This window comes from Solanum stenotomum, chromosome 11 (assembly GCF_019186545.1).
Source record: "Solanum stenotomum isolate F172 chromosome 11, ASM1918654v1, whole genome shotgun sequence".
In the NCBI taxonomy this organism is placed as follows: Eukaryota; Viridiplantae; Streptophyta; class Magnoliopsida; order Solanales; family Solanaceae; genus Solanum; species Solanum stenotomum.
In genome coordinates, this window is record NC_064292.1 from 15,249,990 (window position 1) to 15,271,635 (window position 21,646).

At 33.8% G+C, this 21,646-nt stretch overlaps 2 protein-coding genes across 3 annotated transcripts in view; one reads left to right on the plus strand and one right to left on the minus strand.

Annotated features, from left to right (window-relative positions):
- Nucleotides 1-21,646, minus strand: part of LOC125845586 (probable E3 ubiquitin-protein ligase BAH1-like 1) — a 253,315-nt gene that overhangs the window by 17,271 nt on the left and 214,398 nt on the right. The gene's annotated exons all lie outside the window — the stretch shown is intronic.
- LOC125845594 (protein THYLAKOID ASSEMBLY 8-like, chloroplastic) lies at nucleotides 7,090-15,654 on the plus strand. The gene is made up of 3 exons (XM_049525141.1): nucleotides 7,090-7,529; nucleotides 8,507-8,893; nucleotides 15,078-15,654. Exons 1-3 carry the CDS (start codon nucleotides 7,209-7,211, stop codon nucleotides 15,105-15,107), a joined length of 738 nt encoding a protein of 245 aa, XP_049381098.1. The 5' UTR covers nucleotides 7,090-7,208; the 3' UTR covers nucleotides 15,108-15,654.

Here is a 21,646-nt window from a genome sequence, read left to right on the forward strand (position 1 = left end):
AATAATAATAATTAATAAAACCAAAACGTCAAAAAAGGGATAAAAAGTAAAGAAAAAAAAAATTAAAAAATTAAGAAGGAAAAAATCTTTCTAAAAAATAGTCCTAATCTATTTAGAATTTCTTGTTAAAACTAATTCCAAATCACATAAAAATTTTATTTCTATTTCTAATCTAACTAAGAAAATACAATCCTAAAATACTCAAACTCAAAAAATTTCAATCCCACACAAATTCTAATTCCTAGCAATTAGATACCCATATATTTTCTATCCACAATAAAAAAATAAATAAATACAAATACATGAAAAAGAAAAGGAGAAGAAAAGAAATTACCAGACAAATCAAGATTTGTAAATATCCATCTATTAATTTTACTTTATTATGTTTGAATAAATTTATGTGATATACATTCTTTTTAATTAACGAAAATATATTAATATAATATAAATAGGTTTAAAATAAACCAAATAATGAGGTAAATAACTTTTATTATTAAGTTAATAATACAATATCTGAAAATTAATTTAAGTCATATATAGTCAATGAAGCGACCGTGCTAGAACCACGGGACTCGAGGGGTGCCTAATACCTTCCCCTTGGTCAACAGAATTCCTTACCCGATCTTTGTTCTCGTAGACCAATAAAAATAAAGAGTCAAATTTCCTTTTGATTAGGGGTTTAAATAATAAGGTGACTTGGAACACCAAAACTCAATTCCAAGTGGCGACTCTGAATAATAAAATAATCCCTTTTTCAAAAATGTCACTTTAATTGGAGAAACTCTTTTTCTTTCAAAACATACTTAAATTAAATATTGAGAAAAAAAGGGGTGTGACAATACCAAGATAAAAAATGTGGGAACTACACAATGAGTTTAAAATTAAAAATTGATTAAATGAACTAGGATGATCGAAATTAAATGTCATCCAAATGATTCAAGACTTTAAGTGAAACATCGACGATAAGAAATAATAGTTTTTTATGGGTCAAGAGAGGCTACGGACTAGTACCCTATCTTATGGTCATGACAATAAGTAGTAAGCATGTTAGGAGTGATTTAAGGTCTAAAGAGAGCTCTAGCACTAATGTTCGGCCAAAATGCATATATTTAGCTATTCTTTACCTCACATATATTTTTAATTATCTTTTGACTATTAATTATATCGATATATACTTAATATTATATCCAAATTTGATTTTTTGGATATAATTTTATCCAAATTTGATTTTTTTTTTCAATTTTTTTGGGCTTATTATTTTATTAGGAATTTTTTCGTACCTATAAATAATTCATACATTTTGAAAGGAGAGCGCAAGGAGTCACTGTGAAGCAAGCAAACGACTCGACAAAAAATAATTCTTTTCTTCTTTTTATTTTTCATTATTGGTTATGAATTTTAGTATTTTGTTTCACATACTTTTTATGAGTAGCTAATTTTCTATCTAGAGTTTTGATGGAACTTTTGGTAGGATGAATTCTTGTTATGTTTTTATATAATTGAGTCTTTTTTAATCTCTATTTGTTCAACTACATAGTGATTGTAGTTAATTGTTAGCTAACGATTAACGATGCAATTATATCTTGTTGTTCGAGAGAGATTATGAGATTAGATTTTAGTTGAACAACATCCCTTCGAAGCATTAAGGGATTAGTGATTGAAATTTAAAAGCGGAAATTAGATATGACAAAGCTTTGATGCAATCTAAGTGAATATATTAATTGATTAACTAGGGTTCATTCGAGAGAATAACGCTAGAAATTATTACACATGGTCAAGAGATATTTATAATAAGAGAAGACTCAAGTCGATAGATATTAGTTTGGTGAGGTTATAGCTAACGTAGCGAGAAGGAATCGACAATTGAAAATAACATAATTCTAGACCTTCTTAATCTTGAAGTCAATCCATTCTTTTTAGTTAATAAGTTTTGGTTGCTTTGATATTTGTTAGTTAATTCGTTTGAAATAAGAATCTTAATCTTCAAAACTAAATGATTGTTCAAACCTAATTTCTTAGCAATATTGAATAGTTATAACTAAACCATAGTAACACCCCAGAATACTAAACCAATATTCAAATTTCGATACAATATTCCTTAATTATTAGAGTACGCACTAGTCACATTTTAGGAACTTGAAATTTTGCGATATTTGAAAATTTTCTTACCATAAATTGCAATTCTAATTTAAGGGGATGGGTATTTACATAATATACTAATTGATGTGAGGCCAAAATACATATGTTTAATTATTATTTGCCTCACATTTATTTTTTATATTTATCCTTTTTGAGCATGGATTTTATGAATTGTGTATAATAGTGCATTTTATTTGTAGGATTAAATTGATGGAAAAATAAAGAAGTTTGGAGCTAAAAAGAATTAAAGATGAAAGATTGAAGAAGAAAATCAAGCAGATAGCTTAATGAATTAAATTTAATATAATATTGAATATATATATATATATATATTATTTTATTATTATTATTTTTTACCTTCCCTAGGAGCTCCCACCCCTTTTGCTCCCTTGGTGACTTGAGCTCGCAACCTTCGAGTTGGAAGTGAGGGGTGCTTACCATCCGAGCAACTCCCTCTCGTCACAAAATGAATGCATCAACCAATTATGTGAGGCAGCGGACAAAGCACAGTTTCACGAGGAATCCAATTCCGTCAAGGTTTTGGGTTCCAATTTGATTTGGATTCAATTATTTTATTCAGGGTTTTCTACATCTATAAATAATCCATAACAATAATTATTATAGGGAGGAGAATACAATATAAAAATTAACTTTTGATTTAGGATTTCATTTTTTCTTCTCTTTTATTTATTTTACATCTTTTATTTGAATGATTTGTTGTAATTGCTCTATGTCTATGTGGAGTTAAACTTCTCGTTCTTGGATTATATTTACTTACAATATGATTGTTTAGTGATTTTAATTCGGCATGATTTGTTTATCATATTAGTTGTTCTTATATTCTTGTGATAACTATTTTGATGTTTGATCACCATTAGAAAAAATTTATTATCTTCTTTTGAACTCAGGAGAGGAATAGAGGGATAAAACGTGGAATATAAGGAGCATGGTTTTTTCTTGCATGTCACTTGAATTGATTTGTGTCTAGGATAGGGATATACCTAGGTGCCTTGCTTGATTCAAATACGGGAAGACAATTTAATGCTCCATAGTTGGTTCAGTCTATCCCTGCTCAACGATGTAGTTAGGCTATCAATTGTGGTAGACAGTTAGAGGTATATTATCAACCCCGTGAATCAATAACTAGATAATCAAATAAGTTGATGAAATTGATGCTAAATATGATTGTTAGTTAAATTATAATCCTAGATCGATTCATTCATTGATTGTGTGAAAAATCTATCTTTTCTTAGTTAATTGCTTTTTAGTTATTTTATCTTTATTTTTAGTTTAGTTAATATTTATCTTATGAAATCCTCCCCTTAAATAAATAATTAGAATTAATATAATTTAGTAAGAATAATTAATTGAGAAGCCCTTTGGATTCGATAATCCGACTCTTTTAGGGCCACTATATTACTTGCGCGACCACGTACACTTGCGTGTGCAATTGGGAGCAACACTAATTATAATTACCTATAATTTGATAAAGGAAGGTGAGATATATATAAAGGTATATATGCATATATTTTGGACAACCAACTTTTCATTTTTTGGGTAGCCACCCTTTTTAAATGATAAGTATCACTTTTGAAAGACATATTTTCACACCTCCTCTATAGAATTTGTTTTCCTTAATGCTAAGAAACTTTGAGATCTCTCTCATAAACATATTATTCCACAAAATCTCATGAATAACTTGTTCCTTTTGGCTGAAACTCAAGGCACACTTTATCTTTTGGTAAGTGATCAAATTTATTTTTGAATTGTGCAGTGTTTAGTATTTATTAGTATATCTCGTTGTGTAGAACTTTGTTTTCAATGAAAAATGTGATTTGAAAAGCTAACATGTATACTTGCTCTTATATTTATGTTGAAATCTAATTTTGCTATTATGAATTCGAAATAGAAGACCCATTATAGGACAAGTCTCTTATGTTTATGTTGAAATCTAATTTTGCTATTATGAATTCGAAATAGAAGACCCATTATAGGACAAGTTCTGTTTAGATTTCTGATTTAGAAATTTCCTATGTTCAAATGTTAGTGTTTTGATTATATATTTTTGTACAAAACATATTTTGCAGTGATTCTTGACTATTTGCAACCTTAAGACATATACATACATCTTTCATGGGGGACGTAAAATCTAGTTTTATAGTTTGCCTTTTCAAAACTAAGTTACGACATGAGGTACCAGACTGGTCAGATTTACTGTTTTGAAAGCACAGTGTTGTTTACACAGGCTAGAGTTACTTTTGATGATAATCTAGTTTTATGTCAACATGATGGAGCTATTAGAAATTAAAAAGGGTATTTAATTGTATTCTCAAGGTTGTATATATTCGTATACAAGTTGAGAAACTTGACACGTTGGTTGATCTACAGTTTGGACTCTTGAAATAGTGTTGGGTAGTTTGTTTTCTAAAAGGTAGAGGTTTGTGTATAAACTTGTACTTATAATCTTGTTACTATATCTGAAAATTTATTTTGGTATTTTAGTTATTTCTTGTCACTCTGTATTGTCGTGTTGGTATCCTTTGAGACTTGCAAGACACTTGTTTAACTTGTCCACTTGTACAAATTGATTGATCACTTGGCATTGTTGTTGGGAATTTGTCCTTCTTGTGGCTATGACTTTGTCATTATTGACATGCCTCTTGAATCATATTTTTTTGTTATCTTGACTCTGAATTTTTGGTCTGTCTTAAGTGTGAAAGTTGTCTATTTTAAGTATGAACTAGAAAGTCATTTTTATTATGATTCTTGGCTCTCTTGATTGTTGGGTTTTGATCCTTCTTGATACAGGGCTTTGATCCTTCTAGATAATTGATTATGCTTGGTGTGGCAACACATGATGTATATATTGAGCTAGACTTGTTATTTGATCTCATTTGAAATGGTTCTATGAGCTTTCTTGACACTTTAATCTTTTAATATCAAACTTGATACTCTGATATATATATATATATATATATATATATATATATATATATATATATATTCTTATTTGATTTATTTATTAGGTTTTAATTATTCTGCCTATGACTTGAGGAAATTATATTGGAGAATCGAATGGCTTCAAATTTGTAGTTTTTACACCACTAAGCTTTATGCTTAGCGATAGTTATTTTTATCATAGGAAATACCTAAGAAGATACTTGAAACTGACTATTACAGATAGAGTTTCTGAAACTTTAAGGAAGATCACATTTGCTTTTAGACATCTATATTTTGTAGAAATCTTGAGGCTTGTATATGATCCATGGGTTATACATTTATATGTGATTTGAAGGCTGATTTGATCATGACACCATGAGTTATAAATATTTTTGAAATAAATTTTGATTTCATCCCAGGTTGGAAAGATTCTTCCAATCAATTTGTTGTTGAAATGAGTGTGAAATTTTTGGGAGGATGCATTAATTTCATTCTTGAAAGTTTTTTTTGTCAGCAAGAGATTTCATAACAAAAAGATGAAGAGTTATTTCATTTTAGTTGTGGGTCGGATAGGTTTAAAATAGAAAAGGGGGTGGGGTTTTAAAATTTGGATGATAAATAAATAACATCGGTAAATCTTTTAGATGAAACCACGTGTTCATCTTAGAGTCGTCAATATGGGCTAGGTCCATTGGATCGGAACGACCTAATCCGGGATTTAACAAGGCTGGCTAACATGTATGAAGCCCATTAGGAAAAAGTCTTTTTAGCTTGTCCGAATAAACCTTCTGGTCTATGGGGTTTGAGCAATATATGTTGGGCCGGTCTGTGAGCTAAATAAAAAATAATTAAAAAATTTAAAATAAAATAAAATATTAAAAATAACAAAAGTCCAAACTCAAAGACTATTTAAAGTTTGAAATATTAAAATTTAGAATCATCAGACGTGATGTACTTAGTATTTCTATTACTACCGTTATCATTAGAATCATCATTCAACATTGGTGGACATGGTCTCACAAAGTATAAAAATTGCATCCATCATGAAAATATTCAAACACTTGTAGCTACTCAAAATTGATTGCATGATTTTTCTTAGACCTATAATATGTTTTGTGTACATTTAAATACTATACGTAGTTCTTAAATTTAATTATTTTTTAATGTTTACCTAATTGATATTGCATATAAATTGTTAGATGAAAATGAAGATGTCTTATCCATATATATGTTAATATTTTTAAATTATAATTTATTTTTACAAAAATTATAAAAGACATACTTTTTTAAAAAGTGGACTGATCCGGCATGATCTGCAGCCCACATACTGGTGGATTTGACTAGCTATTTTTTGGCCAATAAAAAATATGGGCCAGCACGCCAAATTTCAAAGCTTTTATGCATTAGCCCCGTTGGGATGAGTTAGCCCATATTGAAAATCTAGTTCATCTATTAGTTTTAAGGGTATACACAACCCAAAAGATTGACAATAAGGGTATTTATAAGAAAAATTACCTAAATACACAACTTATTTTATCATATTATCTAAAATTTCCTACCATTTGAAAAAAAATACAAAAATTCTTACTCTCTCCTATTCTTCTATACATCACTTTACGCGATGTATCGGGACGTTGAGTGGTGTATTCGAAATCGAGACACAATGTATCAGAACATTGAAGGATGTATCGAAAGTTGAGACGTGATGTAGCAAGACATTTTGAGATGTATCCGAATTGCACCAAATTTAAGGGAATTTTATAATTTGAAAAAGAGTAAGAATATAATGTAGCTAACTCTGTAATTTGTGTAGAATGTCCTTATAACCTTAAAGTATAATGTAAGGTAGACATACCATTTATGATAGTTCAAATATATTTATACTTTTTCCAAGTAAAATAAATACTTTTATGGTCAAAGGATCCAAAAGACCCAAAGGGTCATATTATATCCTTTGTTATTTGATTTGATGAAAAAACGTGTAATTCTTCTCTATTTTTTTTGGGCCGGGTGAGTAGGTATGCAAGAGTTCCGTTTGGAGTTTTCAAGAATTCAAAAAATTGCGAAATTTCAACGATATTAATATCTAAGTAAAGCTCAACAGTTCCTGGAGTTATCGTTCACCCTTAATGGGTTCCTTTAGAATTCAATTGTGTGAAATGGGGTTTCTGAAAGAAGTTCAAATTTCAAGAAGACAACTCAATAGTTTTTTTTCAAAGAAAATTGAGAAAACTGTGTGTGGGTTGAGAAATGGACCAAGAAAACCTATGTGGAGGTCAAGGGTTTTGTCCTCAGAGGCAATACAAGCTGTACAGTCTGTGAAATTAGCAAAATCAGCTGACAAATTAGAGGAGATGTTGAAAAACAAACTTGGTAGGTTATTGAAGGCTGATGTATTAGACACTTTGAATGAATTGCAAAGGCAAAATGAAGTTCACTTGGCTCTAAAGGTATTTTTCAACTTCTCTTTTCTGCTCTTCTCACTCAATTTTTTTTAGAGTTTGATTGAACAAGTAGCATAAATTGCAAAAAGTAATGTAACTTGCCTAAAGGCGTCTCATTTGAAGTTTATGGCTGTTTAAGTACAGTGAAGTGCAGTAGATAGAATTACTTCTCAATTTGTTGTGTCTAGCATTCGAACTTTAACACAACCCAACTTCAAATGTGATCATGATCGAGACAAACCTTTTGGGTGTGTTTGGTATGTCCTCGAAAATGTTTTCTTGGAAAATAAGTGGTCTCTTACTTATTTTCTAATGTTTGGTAATGTTAAAAAAATATTATTCCGTGTTATTTAGCAAAACGTTAGGGAGGCGGATAGGGATGGGGAGTGGGGGTTCGGGTGGGGGGAGGATCATGGGGTGGGTGGGAAGGAGACGATAAACTTGGAATGTCACTTATGCAACTTACTTTCCTACTTTCATTAGGGAAGTCATATTCCTAATTTTTAAGGAGTTTGTTTTCGTAGAGAAAATGTTTTCCAAGCATTTTGATCAACCAAACAAAGGAAAATTGCAAAACATTTTCCGGAACATGTTTTCCTCCATACCAAACACACTGACCCTATATATTTGAATTTTGAAGATACAGACTAGACTGATTAAAATTCCGTACTTCGATATGGACAAAGGGACCAATATATAGCTCTTTCTTTCCGGTGGTGTTTACTCTTCCCGCCTATCATGAAATCTTAGTCCACCGGGAAACAACTTTAGCAATAACCCCAATTTAAGTTTAATAGTACATCCTAACAAGGGATGACCATGCTTGTTCAATTTATCTCTTTCGACTTGGATCAGCACGAGGCGGATCTTGGAGAGTTTTAATATAAGTTGGAGGGATTCACAGATCTTCCAGAATGACTTCCTTTCCCCTTAATACTTCTCTTCATTTTTATCTTAAATGTGCATTTTATCCGAAACCTCAGGTGTTCAACTTTGTCAGGAACGAGGAGTGGTACACGCCAGATTTATCTCTGTTCAACAGTATGATAATGATGCTGGGAAAAAACAAGTTCATTGAAATGGCTGAACAACTATTTGTGCACATGATAAAAGAAGGTCTGCAACCAGATTGCAGAACCTATACTGAGCTGATTGGGGCGTACTTTAGAGTAGATCTCATAGAGAAGGCAATGGAAATGTATGAACTGATGAAGATATCTGGATTCTGCCCAGATAAGTTGACTATGAGTATTTTGATAAGGAACCTTGAAAAGGCTGAAGAGAAAGAGCTTGTGGTTAGAGTAAAGAATGAATGCGCCAACTATATTGACTATCCAGAGAAATTTCTAAAAGAAATTGAAAGTACCAATGTAAGTTGATTCCTGACTTTTTAATATGTTCTTTTTACTTTGCACTATAAGTCTTGATCTGGGACAAGTCTCTCAAGTTCTTTTTTAATTCCTCTTGATAAAAATATTTTGTAACTTCTTATGTCATGCTGAAATCCATGTTCATTTATAAACACACTATCACCACATGAAAAAGGGAAGGGGGGGGGGGNNNNGGGGGGGGGGGGGGTAGCATTATGTGGCAAATGTTATCCCATACATGATTCTTCTGGTAGATGAAACTTAGGATAAGGTCCAAACAAAAATTGAAGTTGACAGGTAACCCTTGAGAGTTCTCATTTTGATTGGGTTGGATGTTATTCACTAAGATATGTGACTAGAGCCTGTTTATAGGGCTTAAAAACTGCTTTCAAGATTTTTTCAGCATTTTAGAGTGTTTGACAAATTTCAGAGTAACTTTTAGGTTAAGTGCTTTTAAGCCAAAAGCAATAAGTTGGGGTTGCCCCAATTATTGCTTTTGACTTATTTTAGTTTAACATCTGTTTTCCCTTGATTAGTCTGTTACATCATCTCTAGGATCATAAGATCGAATGCATTGTTTACCCTCTCAATGGAAATTGCACAATTGCGATAGACCCTGTCCACTCTAATGGACTCCCCCATTGGGGTCAAGACAGCAAATGGAACATCAAGTATAAGAAGATCTCTACCCAAGTACGAAGCAAAATATAGTGATACATATGAATAAGTAAATCCCCAGGCCCCATGTGTGGGATTACATGGGGTATGATGTTGTATACAAATAAGTAGATCCCGTACCTATAAGTGCGAAAGTATCATGAGAACATATGGAAAATATACCTGTAACCACTGCATTGGATGCATCTGCATCTTGTTTGACCTATCTAAACACTGGGGAGGTCCCCTCTTCCTGAGCTCCCCATCTGCTAATACATGAGTAGCGTAATAGTCCTGGCTAACTGAACTGGGTCCGAACAGTTGCTTAAGAACCATGTGGTCTTGTTGAAGTCTTAGCTGTATCACCCACCGAGCAATATCTAGCATAAAGTCTCAACCCACTGCTAGTAAAATACTCTTTGCCTCCCATCTTCTTACATTGGCCATAATGTACCTTGCTACAGGACCTGCAAGTGTAGGTTGATGAACCACCACTTCTCTAATGCTGTTATTGCCCCTGATGAGCTGGAGTGCTAAAAGAGGAAGTGCAGCTAACTGGACTGATCTAGAAGCCTTGACTATGACCACCCCTGTCCTCATTTAGAGTACTCTTAGTAGGTACAAGATGACGAGCCCTCTTCCTATTTCTCTCAGCATCCTCATGAGTCTACATTGCATCTACTCGGGTGGCAACATCCCCAGCATCCAAATTTGTACTATTGTGGCTTTCAATCACTAACATAACTCGGATACAGTAACGTAACTCATCAACAAGTAGGGATCAAGTGTATAGTGAGACAAATTAGTTAAAATAACATCATACTCAACCATAGTCATAGCTCCTTGCTCTATTTGCTCAAACTAGCACTACCTCTTATCACGCTAACTCTAGGGAATGAACTTCTCCATGAACAAGGCCAAAAACTCACTCCAAGTGAGCTGTGGAGATCCAGCTGGCCTGCCCCTCTGATAGGAGACCCACCAAGACTCGGCTATACCAAATAGTGGAAAAGTAGTACAGGCTATTCCATGTGTGTCTCTAATACCCATGGTAAAAGGTATCTTCTTACACTTCTTTATGAACTTCTGAGCCGTAGTAGTGGCTGAAGTGTTATCAAACTCTGGGAGGAAGAATTTCAGAAAGACTCCATCTTCCTCACCATATCATCTCCAACAATAGTAGAAGGCCCCGCTCTACCCATCAGTATCATAGGTTGGGAAGCCATAATAGGAACAAGGATTGCAGTCTCAGTTGCTAGGTTAGGGTGTTAGGCTACTGTTCTAAGGAATAACGGTAGGACTCTGAGCACCAATAGTAGCATGTAACAGCTGGTGTCACTGGCAGCTCAATTGGTCTAGGAGAATAAGATTCCAAAACGTTCAATATTCTCACACTATGTTGCTGGGTCACTCCAAAAATATTGCTGCACCTGTGTAAGATCCTTTAGAAATGCATTATTTTTGGAGGATTCGACACGCGCCCACCGACATTTGTAAAGAGTCTGAGCAACATGGGTCTCACTCTCACATACTACATTAACTGGAAGAGTAATGGTAGGACTAAGAACTGTGATCTGTACGGGAATATCCTGTGCCTTAAGTATCAAAAGCTGCATTGGTCTAGCTCACCCAACAGTTGGGGGCCTACCTCCAGTAACCTTAGCAGTTGTGGTTCTAGGTTGAGTAGTCTGAGTAGTCGAGCTTACTTGCCCTAGGCATAGCCTGCACTGGTGGTTCCTCATTTGATCCTACAGGGACTATCTCGTATTCACCATATGTCATAAAGACATTCAAGGATTAGAGCTTACTTCAAAATCTATCGCATGAGACAAAAGGAAGGAAGAAGGTGTTTATAGATATTGTCAACAACATATCTATAAATAAGAGTCTACTAGTACTACATGAGGTAGTGGTAAGGTCTGCGTACACTCTACCCTCCCTCCCCAGACCCCACTTTGTGGGATTTCACTGGGTATGTTGTTGTTGTTGTTGTTGTAGTACACTGCTCCTCGACTCACAAGAATCTAAAGCCTAAACACTAATACCAAGTTTCCCATCTCAACAAAAACACCAATACCAAGTTTCTCAAGATCCAAATCTGGTGGCTACGAATGGCACCTTAAGAACCACTACGTCCTTTGCCACCACAACTCATTTTCAAAGTTGAGCAGAATATTTGAAATGCAAAGTAATAAAGTCTAATAATTCTGATGAAAAGCTGAGTAGATCCAAAAGTACAAGTTTAAGTCATTGATAGCTTAAAATCAACAGTCAAGGAGCGCTGCTTAGACTCAGATTACATAGCCTTGGTTACAACGGAAAGTAAACAAAATGAAATAACTAGCTTGAAGTGCCAACATGGCTGTTGTGGATTCTCACCTTAAGTGAACTCTGATAAGGTCTTGAGCACTATCTGTTGGAATAGTAGTAGGAACAAGAATAGTATATAGAATTCTACTTGGAAAAGGATTGGAATGTAGTGTCCTCGTTGAAAAATGAGTCTAATGTAGTGTCTATAAATAGGGTCTCAATATAATAATGTAGAGACAATTCAATAATATTTTTCTCCAATATTTCTTATATGGTATCAAAGCCTCTACGATCCTTGTAGAGAATAAAAAAGAGCACCCATAGTCGGCGGGTGGTTATAACTCATATAGCTGCCCGTATGGCCAATAATTATGTTAGCAAAAGTTGGGGCAATACTATATGCATGAAAAATAATCATGCTGAGAAGGACTGATTTTTGAGAAGCATCTCGGACAGAAAGTAGCACCGTGCTTCTTTCCGGTGGCGTTTTAGATCTAATTTATGTAGCACCATTCATTATTCGATTTGCGTATCACCGTGCATTTTTTCGGTGACTACTTTCTCATATTCGATTTGCATAGCATCGCGTATCTTTTTGGTGACTACTTTCTCATATCTGATCTGTGTAGCACCGTGTATCTTTCTAGTGACTACTTTCTCATATCTGATTTGTGTAGCGCTGTGCATCTTTCCGGTGACTACTTTCTCATATCTGATTTGTGTAGCACCGTGCATCTTTGCGTACTACTTTCTCAAATCAGTGTTCCGTAGCATCATGCGTCTTTTCGGTGACTCCTCAGATATGAATTACGTAATTTCACTTTTCGTAAGTGTTGTGCATAAACCAACACCTCCTAGAGGTAAAGTGTCTCCTTGTGACCAAACCACAACCGGCTTCGCAGTGGATCGTCCCACGCGCCGCCCAGGAGATCATCACCTTTGACGAGATCTGACCACGCTCCGGTGCGTGAACCTGTTCTGGCCTGTTTTTCGATGGCTTTCTTGTTCAAAATCTACTGGTCTCTTGATTTCGAGATGACCCGTATATTTTAAACCAGTTTCCGACAATTTTTCAGTTTGTTCCCTTTCAACTGAGATCGCCCACACGTCCAAAGCAGTCCTTGGCAGTTTTCTTACAAATATCTTTACCAAGTTCCTCACTGCTCCTCGTGTTAATTGCATCTCTAACAAGCTCAGTACATATGACATGTATGCACCAACTTGAGGGGGAGTGTTAGAATAAGAGTAGGAATATGAATAGTATATAGAATCCTACTTGAAAAATGACTGTAATTTAGTGTCCTAGTTGGAAAAGGAGTCTTGTATAGTATCTATAAGTAGGGTCTCAATGAATAATGTAGAGACACAATTCAATAATATTCTTCTCCAATATTTATCACATTATCACAATTGACCAATAATCGAACAAGTGGAAGGATCTACAGAGAACATAAAATTAACAAGGGTGAGCCTAAAGCCCATCAAGATCATCAACCCTCTGTCATATACCTCATAGAGCAATCTGTAAAATAATGCATGGAAGCAACAACATAAAAATATATATTTTCCAGTACTTTAATGAAACATCAAGTAGGTACAAGTCAATCGCAGCATATATTCAACCGTAGGCCCTCGGGGTCAAGCTCTTTAGACTGATTATTTTAATCTATGGGCCGTGTGTATTCCAAATAATCTATTAAACCGAACCACATGGCCCCTTATGGATACTCGGGATTTATTAGACCAACATACATGGTCCTCACAAACAGTATAACAGTATCAACTAAATCAATTGGCTTGTACAACACACAATACAAATAATCATTATATCAGATATTGTCATGTAAGACTAATCAAACGCATATAATAATGCCAAATGCCCCCAAGTGATACAATTGCTAAATCTCTAGGATGCTATGCTCACTTTATGCGAACTTAGGTGAGAGCAATATATAATTGGTCACAAAGGATATATAGGCAATGACAATGTCGGGAATAGTGCCAAGTCGTTGTGGTTGACATTTACATTAAGCCTCTTGTTTGGCAGAAGTGTCTTCACTAAGTTTTGAGATTCTTATGTTAGCATAAGGACAAATGTAGGATTTAAAAACACTTTAATTTATTGAGTATTGGAATATTATGTGTTAGAATAGAAGACAATAGATATAGATGATTCGTATAACTGACCTCAACTTATTGAGGCACAGTTGACACTAGTAGCTGCAAGAAACTGGTTTCATTTAGCTTTACATGGTTCCGGACTTGATGTTATCTGAAAGAATCTTAAGATACAATGGTAAACTGCTGCTTCTCTAGTAGAACTTGAAATTGCCTTGCACAATATTTGTACATTTTGCAGGGGGCATTAGGGACATGAAGAATTTTAACATCTGATAGTTAGGCAGATCTTAGAAAGAGCATTCCTGTTCTTTTTTTTCTTCTTGTCATAGAATCCATCAGTTTGAATTGATGATAATTGATAGTTTCTAATGTGCCTGGAAGGTCATATTTGGCAGTACTACTAGTATCTCAATTCTAGTTTAACTATACAGAATGGACCTCCCTTTTTATTTGAAAAACATATTCTAGTTTAACGATACTGAATGTACCTCTATTCTTTATTTGAAAAATATTGAAACTTCATAGTTCCAGTAGGTTTCAGAGGGACCTCCCATACAATTCCTTTTTATGGTACCGCTAAATCACATTATGTCAACAAAGTGCTTGTTTGTTCCCACTTTACCCTCTAAATTTGTTTCCCTTAAGAAGCAGTTTTCTAACCACACACACTCTCCTCCCCTAACTTGACATGTTGCACTCTCCTAACCAAGCTCCGCCCAGGCCTCTCTTCCTCCCTTTCAGCCCAGTCTTCCCTGTACCAGTCCCCGTTGGGTTGAATAGTCAGAAAGAGAGAGGTTTTGGGAATGTCAAAAACTTAAAGAGACGACTACTTAGTTTTGTTAAACTAGATAGAAGTTCCTTGTTTTCTCGTTTGATATGCCTTCACCCGAAGTTTGAGAAGTCTGAAATAACGGTAAGAGAAATGTAAATGGAAATAAAGACCAAGTTGAGCACTCGCCCTACAAATGTGAAAGACTAACAAGTGTACTGCTGCATCAATCCAGTAACTTGAAATTGAAAATTTCCTTGCAAAATTGTTACTTTGATGTACTTTATCTGATTGAAGCTGACTTTACTTTCTTTTTCCTGTCCCTAGTTCAAGCGCAGGTTGATCGACCTTGTCTGAATTCTTGAAATGATATACAACAGCTTACGAGTACTACCCTTCCCGTGCGACCTTTTGTGGCATTTAGAGACGTATAAACTATTGGAAAGCAAGAAGCACGGTAGGCTATTGTTGTTCATCCGCATGTAGACACTAGGTTGTCAATTACTTGTTTTTAGGTACATGGATGCATAGGAATGTTTTGTGATTATAGCATTCCCAACTCCTGTATAGAAAGGATTTGTTAGTCTTGACTCTTTAAAAAGCTACAGAAACACCAACACAAGCAGCAATGAGCTTTGGCTCCCAATCTGTATGATCAATAGACTAAAAAGAAGGTTGTTGCAAAAGCCAAGAGCATGCTAAAGTATCGAGACAAACAACATCGTGAGTCCAAACAATAACTTGGCAGGCAATGACACAAGAAAATCATCTTCAGCATGGTGAGACGTGGGAATGGACAAGAACATAATGATGGAAACAATTGAGCTGAATAGTGCTACTGCATTTCATATGACAAAGACCATAAATCTATTGAAATAATATTGGAATACCATCAACACCGTTATTATCGCCTGGCACAGTGAAGCCAGCAACAAACACCATCGTGGCAATCAAAGTTGTAACAATCATACAAGAATTTGCAGTGTTCTTCATCAACTTAGTAATAGCTTGTGCTTTTATGTGAACAATTGCCTAGGGGTTTTCCCATCTTTGTTTCTGATCTTGGGGGGGTGAAGATGGTACAAGTTGATCCACTTTCAATCCAATTAGTAAATAATCATTCTGCAACAACAATTTTTTAAAAAGAATATGCTAAAAATGTATGGCTTTGATTCACACTTATAATGTAAAAAAATGCAACAAGATTTGATTCAGATAGTGAAAAATAGAAATATTGAAAACATGAAGGTCCTTAGAAATATATACTATCTATATAATATTAAAAACATTTGTTCATTAAAATCATTCCTTTCACCACAATCCAATAACATTTACAATGTAACCTTCAAATGAAGTCTTGTTGAGAGGGATATTATTCTCCAAATATTTTTTAATTTACTTCATTTTTATATAAGTTATACGTAGGTCTATTGATCAAGTCAATTTAATATTATGAGTATTTTTATAATGTAACTTTATTTTCATCATTCAAATGTTTCTTTATTAACTAACGCTTGATGTCTTGTTGTTTCGATTTCAACAAGGTGCTCATGATTTTAGTTCAATTATATCGTATTCTAAGCGTTCGTGTAGCTTAATTTTTTAGATTCGAAAGAGATGAGCAAGAGTGTACTAAGATGGACAACATATTATCGTGTGTAGCTCTAACTAAATTCATTTTACATTGCTAATTTATTGACCAATATATAGAGGTAGATTATGCAATATGTATAAATTAGTATTATTTATAATCATACATTGTATTTGTGGAATTCTCTTATAATTTTTTCAAAGTACGTAATTTCATTATTTTTTTATCGTCAATTTATTGATATTCGATAGGATTAGAATATTTTCGAAGTACATATATTTTTACGATCCTCCTAGCGTAATGCAAATTTTTATCTGATGAAGGAACATACGTAAAATAAGAAAAGGAACAAAAGTTTACATTATTTTTAAAAAGTTTTTGTACTTAATAATATAACGTACATAAAATAATTTTTTTTACATATACATTTATTATTAATTAACATGACACACGTACAAAACATGAATATATATTAACCTTGGATTTAAGCTTTTAGTTAATTAAATGAATCTTGTTCCTCATATTTAAAAAGGGACACGCGTAAGAAATTCAAGACGGAATTGACCATTAGAGAGGAGCCAAGTCCAACTTTTTGTATTTCATTAAAACACTAGACAATAAATAAAATTATATGTTTTTTGTTATTCTGTTTTTTTCAAATAAATAACTTATTCATGACCTAATGATTTTTATTAGCTTATATTAAAATTTGTTTATCCACTATTCAGATACCTCTTTTGCCTCTCTCTCAAATCTCGCTCGCTTCTCTCTTCCCTTTTCGAGTCTCACTCACATCGCTCCGCCCCCAAACTTGTAGCCATAATTCGTAATTAAGCAAATTATAGCTATAGATCTCTAATTAAGTCTAAACTATAGTCATTTTTTAAAGTTTCCCAAAAGATAATTGTATACATATTTTAAAAATATTTGTTTTTTAGTTATAAAATAATAGTTTAAGTATTATAAATTAGACATAATACATAAATATGACCCTTAACTTGGCTTCAAAGGGTCATAATACATAAATTAGACATAATGTGTTTTCATCCAACACTGGATATGTAAACCCTCATTGTAGAGAGATGATAGCATCTAAATCCTTTGTGTAAGCTGGTGTATCCTATGATCACACAAGGATAAGACTTTGGACTGATCCATACAGTAGTATTGAGACTCCAGCTGCAGATTCTGAATCCGCTAGTGGCAGTGAGGAACATGTTGAACTTACAGGTCCAGTCAATGAGCATCATCAACCTAAAGATATTACACCTCAATCAACTACTTTAGCTGATGTACTAGTTAACCATCCTGATGATACTACACTCCAATCAACTAATTTAGTTGATGTATCAGTTGAGGTACTTCCTACACCACAAAGGCATCATAAGATCACCAGACACAAGGCAAGGGAACATCACTTATCACTTGTTGCTCGCAGCAGCAAAGAAATTTTGTGGGAACCAAATACTACTAAGGAAGCACTCAGGTCACCTCATTGGCTTGCAACAATGCAGAAGGGAATCAATGTTTTACATACTAACAAGACATGGATATTGGTGCCCAAATCTCCTGATATAAATTTGGTTGGCTCAAAATGGGTGTTTAAGACAAATTAAAAGCTGATGGAACAATAGAGAGATACAAGGCCAGACTTGTGGACAGGGGATTCTCACAGCTTGAAGGGATAGATTGTGAAGAAAAAATTTAGACTTGTGGTTAAAGCCACAACTATTAGGGTGGTTCTATCCATTGTTCTCAGCTCAAAGTGGGAAGTTAGACAACTAAATGTCAAAAATTCTTTTCTCCATGGTTTCCTACAAGAGGAGGTGTACATGAGTCAACCTACTGGATGTATTGATCCCAAGTATCCTCAGCATGTGTGTTTACTTAAAAAGGCATTGTATGGTCTTAAACAAGCACCAAGAGCCTGGTTTGATAGGTTTAGCATGCATCTCCTGCATCTTGTTTTCATCTGTAGTAAGGCAGAGCCCTCATTATTTGCATTGCAAACTCACAAAGGCACTATATTTCTCTTGTTATATGTGGATGATATTATTGTCACATGAAGTAATCCAACACATGTCTCAGAGTTGGTTCTACAACTTGGAAAAGAATTTGCTATGAAAGATCTTGGCCCTTTACACTTGAGTAGAGGTTAAGTATTTTGATGGGGTATTCACTTAAGTCAGAATAAGTATGCTGCTGGGCTGCTAGACAAGACAGATGATTTTGGCAAAAGTTGTAGCCACTCCTTTAGCTCAAAAGCATGGTTTACATAAAGTTGTGGAAAGCCTGGTCGATGCATCCTTTTACAGAATGATAGTAGGGAGTCTTTAATAATTGATACTCACTAGACCTGATATCAATCATGCTGTGAATTTAGCAAGCCATTTTATGCAAAGTCCAAACATTGAACATCTTAAAAGGGTGAAAATGATTCTCAAATACATCAATGGTACTCTCCACTTTGGACTCAGAACTATTTCACAATTACCATGTAGGTTGTATGGATACTCAGATGTTGATTGAGGGGGTTGTACCACCACTAAGAGATCAACTACAGGATATAGTATCTACCTAGGTGCAAATTGTATTTCTTGGACTTCCAAGAAACCGACCATAGTAGCCCGATCGAGTGTTGAAGCTGAGAATAGAGCACTAGCCTCCACTGCAACAGAGATGACATGGATCATGTATCTACTTCATGACCTTGGGGTGTTACTTTGAACTGTTCCTACATTGTATTGTGATAATATGAGTGCCTTGTACATGTCTGTTAATCCAGTTATGCATGTTAGAACCAAACATGTAGAAATAGACTATCATTTTGTTTGTGAGAAGGTGGCTAGAGGACAACTTCTTACTCAGTTTGTGAGGTCTAAGGATCAACTAGTTGATATTCATACCAAAGCATTAACAAAATAGGTTTTTATTGGGTTCCGCAGCAAGCTAGGAGTTACAATTCCTCTACTCACTAGCTTGAGAGGAAGTGTTGAAAAAAGTTGATGGAACAGGTTCAATGAAACTGACTGATGAGTTAGAGTTAGAGTCACACTAAGACTAGACTACTGAATCATAATTTGTGTACGACTAAGCTGATGTATCATGTATGAGGCAAAAGTCGACAAGAATAAGGTATTTGAGTTATAGTAGTAATACTACTCATCTAAATAATATATTTGTGTTGTAGTAGGAAACCTAGTATAGCTAGTAAAAGACTCTTCTCCTATATAAGGAGCATGTAATTCAATAATTTAATTATCAATACAATCATTAATTTCTCCATACTTTACGTGAGATTTCTATGGTAGGAACTTACCCCAGTGCCAAAAATGACATTATTTCAATCCAATTCGACTTACCATTTTCTGAGGTGTTACACTTGTTTTCATATGAACCTTAATTACTGAGTTTCTACTAAAAGTTTTCAAGACAGTATTTTCCTTACAATGATTTTGAAAATTTGGAGTGAGTTTAAGAGAGTTTAAATCACTATTTTCATAGAACGGTTTCAAAATCATCATTATTAAGTCGAAAGAGAGTTCTACTTCATAAATAGTATAAAGAGTTTTCAGAAAGATTCAGTACATATTAGCTACCTCTTAAATAGGCCTTTTTGAGAACTTATCTTAACTCAGAAAGTATTTTTTACTTGAGCAATTCTACTCATTTTGCGAGTAGTATTGAGCACCGATATGGGAAAGAGTTTAGACAACTCACATCCCCCATAAACCACACAGCCAGTGTAGGATAGGAACACATCAAATTTTGGGTGATTCCTTACTGCCTTTGAGCAGACCTTTCATATGGATCCATGAGTAAAGTATGTACTATACCCCAACAAGGTATAGGATAGTTCTGGCAGCGTGGGCGATATATTATATCATCACGAGGCTCAGAGTGATATATATATATATATATATATTATTGCCTTGCATCCCTACGATTCAGAGCACTAAATGATTTTCATCATGATTTATATAATTTTTAGTTGAGTTACCTTTAGTCTTTCAGTCCAGTTATTTATTTTATTCAACCCTATTACATACTCGTGCATTCAATGTACTGATGTCATTCGATCTTTATCGTTTTATGATATAGATTCAGGTACTTAGAATCATCATATCATGCGCACGTCAACTTTTGGTGAGGCGTCCTTACTTTCAGAGAACTCCAGTCTTATAATATTATTAGTAGTAGAAGTTTGAGGTGTCGTGGGTCTTGTCCCGACACCTATCTTTAGACACTAAAGGTTTCATAGATAGACAATTTTGGAGAGTCTTTTAGTATTCAGTTTTAGATGTTTTGTTTAAAACTTTATGTTTAATACTCAAAAAATTTCAGATAGCTTTGAGATCTAATAAGTTATTTTAAAACAGTTTTTTAGTTTTGATGTTGGTATATGCTTAAGTTAGTCTTTCCATTAGTAGTCAGTCAGGACAAGGGTTCGCTTGGGGACCAAAATGGTTCTCGAGTGCCGGCCACACCTAGGGTGTAGGCATGGGGTGTGACAAGAGGAAAAGATTGGTGTTTGATTAGAAAAAAAAGGAAGAAAATTTGTAGCGTGAGAGAACAAAACCACAAAGAGAAAGAAAAGCTACGAGTAATTATTTAAGAGTGTATTAAATAAGTCTGAATGGTATTAAGACTCTCTTACAGATCTTATTTGTTTAGATCTTTTCAAATCCGTTAAGAGGTTTTTTTTAAAATAAAAAACAAATGGACTAATGAGTTGAATCTGACTGATTAAGATTCAGATCTAAAAATCACACACTTAATAGATTGAATTTGAATGATTAAGATTTAGACATCTATTAAGCGCAAACAAATGAGGTCTTAGTATCTCAAGGAGTTTACTAAATAAAATGTTACTTCCTCCGTTCATTTTATTTATTTATTATATTAAAAATATTTTTTATTTTACTTGTCTACTTTAATATATATAAAAAATAATATTTTTTTCTATTTCAGATCAATAAATTAGGATGGTGATTAGTGTGTCTTGAAAATGTAAACACATGATGCTGATTAAATGTTGACAACTCATCAGGCAATATGTTTTTCATTTAACCAATGATAAAGAAAGGAATATTGCAAGTCTACTTTTATTAATCTTAATTTAATTTGATCTGGTCCTTTTTAATTGATTAATTAAATTAATAGGAGAAATAAAAAAAATCTCATAAACGTATCGTTAATTAGAGGATCTATGTGCCACTTGTTATCATTAAATTATTTTTAGACTTAGGCATTATTTGTATTAATTAAGATTGATATATTTGAATCCGAATAGTAAAATATGTAT